Source organism: Pocillopora verrucosa, chromosome 3 (assembly GCF_036669915.1).
Source record: "Pocillopora verrucosa isolate sample1 chromosome 3, ASM3666991v2, whole genome shotgun sequence".
Lineage (NCBI taxonomy): Eukaryota > Metazoa > Cnidaria > Anthozoa > Scleractinia > Pocilloporidae > Pocillopora > Pocillopora verrucosa.
The window spans coordinates 32149494-32154630 of NC_089314.1; the positions used below are offsets into that span (position 1 = coordinate 32149494).

The 5137-nt window shown below is 52.4% G+C and overlaps 1 protein-coding gene across 1 annotated transcript in view; it reads right to left on the bottom strand.

Annotated features, from left to right (window-relative positions):
- LOC136279710 (dynein axonemal heavy chain 5-like) overlaps positions 1 to 4535 on the bottom strand; it is a 24473-nt gene extending 19938 nt beyond the window's left edge. The window contains exon 1 of the mRNA XM_066163657.1: positions 4346 to 4535. Coding sequence (XP_066019754.1) covers positions 4346 to 4535 — 190 coding nt within the window. The remainder of the gene's footprint in view (positions 1 to 4345) is intronic.
- Positions 4536 to 5137: the final 602 nt, after the last annotated feature.

The following is a 5137-nucleotide window of genomic DNA, read 5'->3' on the forward strand; positions in this document are numbered from 1 at the left end:
AGATTATTAAGTCCTTTACCTATCTTAGCCTTAATAATCTCTAGCATAAGGTATTTATAGATATTATTTCTCTTGTATCTATAAATATATAGCTCTAAATACCTTAATAATTAACATGTAATTTCTTTTTGCGGTCAGATCATAATGATATTAAGGGATTTATCTCTACGGGTACATAAATAATAATAAATACCTTAATATCCTTATCCTAGTCCTTCCTTCTTCCCTTTCCTCGTAAGTCCGTCGGTCGTTTCTCTCGCTACGCTCCACGTCACTTCCTGGGCCTCTCTCCAGGTGCGACCGACCGAAGGGAGTGGGAATGGAATGAGCGTAGAACGAGACCGTGAAGGGGAAGCCCCGGTTTCACAACTCGTCCCTCCTCTCGCTCCGTACGTCGTTCATGTCGTGCCTCATTCTCTCTCGCGTCCTGACGCGTATCGCCGGTCCCGTCTCCTGCCGCTCTCTTTGGTTGCCGGGCGGGTAGTGATAGGAGAGTGAGGCGTCATGCCGATGCGGAATTGCACTCAGGTAACGGAAGTAAACACCCCGGTCCTTGACCCTACGCACCCCCACCCTCCCCCTCGTCTCACTCTTACCTTATCGCAAAATCGCCTTTCGGCTCTACGGTTTCAATGACCCCATCCTCTGCGACTACGCCTTGTCTACCAAAAAGTACCATTACCCGCTTCGCGTTCCGGCCGGCCTTCGGCTGGCGAGGATGGGTTAATAGAACTGTGACATGGACGGTGACAAATGGATGCGGTCCCCCTGGATTATGCGGCGGTGTTTTCCCCGGTCCTCTCCTGCTCTTCCTCGCCCTCCGTCCCTCGTTCCGGACTAACAAAGCACCTATCGTGGTTTTCCGCCTTCACGGTCCCTTGCTGGAGGCGATTGTAGAGAGAGACGGAGTAAACGACAAGAGAACGTATGAGCGTGATGAGGACAGCGACGGGGATGCATGGCAGGGATGAGAAAGGGTTGGGGTGCGCGGTGCACGACGTGGCGAGTGATCACGCGGGGCGGCTCACTACTTCGTTCAGCCACTCTCACGCTTACGTTGACCTCCTTATCCACCCTTCCCATTCCGTTCATGAACTCCTTGGCTGCTCTCAAAAACCCTTCACCTCCAACGAAAGGGCTCGTGTCATGAAGGGTTATCAATCGATCCTTGTGGTCTGACCGGAGGTCGAACGGAGTGGTGAAACGGGAGAGAGCCACGGAGATAACGAAGGGAACAAAGGCCATGAGTGTAAACGCGAGCCTTGATTGAGCCCTCTCTTCACTCTCGGCCTCTCCTGTTTGTCATGCAGCCGTCAGGGTCGTTCACTTGTCACTGGACGCACTCCTCCCCTCATTCATTCCGCCGGAGGCACGCGGAGCGGTACGCGAAGCGGGACGACGAAGGGATGGGGGACGTGAAAGAACCGAGGCGGATAAGTGAAAGAGGAACGACCAGAACGACTCGCGGTCCTTTCCACGTCCCCACCCTTCGTCTCCTCACTTCTCCTCCGTGTCACGTCTGTCGCTCATGCTTCACTCATCCGTTCCACGTCACGAAGTGAGACGACGAAGGAGGTGAACTAGTGACGGGAGAGAGAACGGTGGTATTAAGGTTATTAAAGCATAAAGTCTTAGAGTATATTATCCTAGTAATCTATCCTTAGAATAAGATTAACAGTATATGCTATCCTTTAAATAAGGAAATACATTACTGATATCCTTATCCTAAAGATTACAGTAAGTGTCTTCCTTGTAAGGTAGTATATTTGTAGTGTATAATGTTACAATATAATATCCTTTACATTACCTTACTAGGATATTATATTGTAATACATGTGATAAGGATATTAAGGTATTCTTTATTCTTTAACCTTAATATCCTTATCACTCTATTATTCTTATGATATTAAGACTTATAACCTTATCACTACAATACATTCTTTAAGGTTATTAAGTCTTATATCTGTATGTAAGGTATGTAAAGTTAATAATATCATACATATCTTTAAGTATATTATTACCTTTACACTACCTTACCCCACACCCGGTACATAAGACTGTTAACCATTCCAGCCGGTGTGACGTCTTCCGTTCGGTCTGGTCATCTTCGCCTTAACTCCTCTTCCCTTCGTCGGATGTCGTTCACTCGTCCTCTGCTTCGACGTTCCTCGTTTCAACTCCATCTCCTCCGGAGTGAATGGAGTAGTGAGGCGAAGACCCGAAACGAACCCGACCAGAGGAGATGGAAAGGTCACGAGCTGGGAAAGGGAAAGCATAGACGAGACCGAAGACACGACATACGACCCACGGAACACAGGCCGGAACGATTCTATCTCTGAGTGCGGTGTGTCCCCTCATCTCCTTATCTCCCCTCCTTCACCTCTCCTTCCGGAGCCGGGCTCCGCCCGGTCGGAGAAGGAGTTTATAAGGAGATGAGTGGAAAGGGATCCCAATATTCTACTTCCGGCTGGGTCGCAGTCCGTTCAATGTCTTACCCGGTTTCTTTCCACTCCTGTCACATCCTTGCCCGTCTATCACCTTCCTCCCCTACGGCTCGTCGGTTCCCTCCGGGCAGCGGATGTAAGGTGAGGTGACGAACCGGACAGACGATGCAACGGAGGGAATAATGAACCGACGACACGAGGAAAGATGAAAGACGGAGGCCCGCTCCATGCTGTCGCTTCTTCGTATGTCTTTTCAATCTTACTCGTGAGACAACATAGAAACCGAGAACATGACATAAGAACTACATTTATGAGAGGTTATCATAGAATTAATTTGAAGATTTCATAGAAGATAACTCACTTCCCAAAGATTATTTCCTCCTTACGGTCCTTCTCCTTCTCCTTTTCCGTCCGTTCGTGTCTCGGTTCTCTCCTTACAGTCCCGTTATCCTCCATCGTCTCTCACGGTACGGACGGAGGTTTAAGGAATTGGAGTGAGTGAAACGACGGACGTAACGAGGGAAAGAAATCCGAGTGACGGAGTGAGAAAGAGACGAACTAACGACCATGCCCACAGGCCATCTTCTGTCATTCATTCCGCTTTCCTCTCATGTCGGTTCTTACCTTTACCCACCTCATTCCTCTGCTCTCCTCTCGCTACTGTCTCGCTCTCTACGGCTCGAGGTTTCGGTTCTCATCATGTTCACATCACATCTCATCTCCTCCGATAGCGAGCCGCGTAGCGGGGAGCAGAGGATTGGGTGGCCCGGAGAAGAACGCGACCCGAGGAAGCTTAGACCGGTGAGTTAGAATCCTAGGCTTGGAGGTGAGACTGAATGGCCATGAAATCTAGTACCCAGCTGCAGCGGTAAGACTATTTGAAAATACGAGTGTTATCCAGAACGCAGGCGTTTAACAGTCCCTTAGGTGAGCCGTTCCTTTCCCAATTCTCCTCGTCCACCTTCCTCTGGGCTTCGGCGCGCCGTTCCGGCGGTTGCGACGGAGTGGAATGGGTAATGAACTGCATGTCCTGTCTCTTGGTCGTGAGGTCAGTCCGTTCCATTTCCACCTTCCTCGGGCTGCGCGTGCCGCTCACACCTCGTCATGTTTTCACTCCTTTCCTCACTCCCGTGCCACTTCCGTGTCACGAGACCGAAAGGGAGTAGGGAGGAGTGGGTAGGGATTGAAGGGGAACAATGACGACGAAAGAGCGGTGAGTAAGATCGATAAGGCTGGATGGCTTTTCTCGGTGTTCTTGCCATCACCCCACCTTTCTCTCGGGTCTTCCCTCCGTTCTCTACGTTTCACTCCCGCTTCGAGCCCCGACCCTCGTTACGGAGGGGTGAAGGAGGTGTGGAGAATGAGAGGACGGAGATAAAGAGCCCGAGATCCAGGGTTCCGTGTCGTTTGTGCCTTCCTTCTCACTCACTTCCATGTCTCTACGCTCGTTAGGCCCGTTCTTTCACCTTCTCCCCGTCCATTCCTAAGGCGTCCCCCCGTCCGGGACCGGCCGGAGGCCGGGTGGACGGAGGGGAAGTTGATACGAAAAAAAAAAAAAAACGGCGTAAGGAACTGAGGGAAGGGCCCGATCTTTTCCCGGTTCACTTGTCTCCTTGTCGGGTCCTTCGTTCACCGGTTATGCTCAGGCCCTTGTCCTTCCGCTCTCTCTCCTCACACGTCCTTTCACTCACTCATCGGTTCTTCGGTCCCTCATTCGTTTCACCTTCCGTGAGGCACGAGCGGAAGTAGCGTAGCGTAGCGGAGTGACTGACGTGAGAGACGAGCCGGAGTGGGAAAGAGACGAGTGGATAACCTCGGAATGACTCTCCGTCTCTGTGACCAGCCGGTTGTTCTTGCCCCTCGTCTCTTCCTCATTCCCACTCATCTCTCTATCGCCCAACCTTGTTCGGGCCCCTCACTCGTTCCTTCTCCTCGGGGCCCTTCGGCAAGCAGGATGATATGAATGAGGCCGCGAGCCGAGAGAAGGTGAGTTAGACGCCGTCCATCGTCCATTTTCCACTCAGCCTTTTGCTCGCCTCCATTTCCGTTTCCTTGCCCTGCGTCTAACTCCGCTTCCTGCCTGTCTCTCATTCCACTTCCCCTTCATCGTCGTTCTCCTGTTTCGTCCCTCGTCCTCCCGTCGGGATCCCGCGTAGCTGAGTCCTTCAGGCCGTGTCCCGCAGGTATGCATACGCAGAGGATGGAGAAGGGAATGAACGGCGAGAGAGATGAACCGGCGAACCACCAACGGCGTTCACTTCCTTCCTCCGTTCCTTCGTCCCTGCGTTTCAACCGTGCTTCGCCGTTCATCGTTCGCTCGGTCTTCCTTCGTCTAACTCTCGCTTCACCGTCTCTCTCTCGTCGGGGCACCGGCCGGGAAGGAACGTGGCGCCTCCTCATGTCGTCTCTTCCGGCTCGCTCACGGTCGCCGTTAAACCGAGCACGACCGACGTGAGTGACCCAGGGAAGAGACCGGCCGTTTCGTTCCTCCGTTCGTGTCACACGGTCCGGAATCCTCTCGCTCATGCTTCACTACGCTCCTACTCCGGCCGGAATGAGTGGAGTAGGGAGGCGGCCGTAGTGATATGAGCCGCCGAACTACGGACCCTCCCGCTCCATGCCCACCGCCCACCCCAGTGGCTCGCCCCTCTCGCCACCTCCAGTCACCACATCACCACATCCGTCCCGGCTCG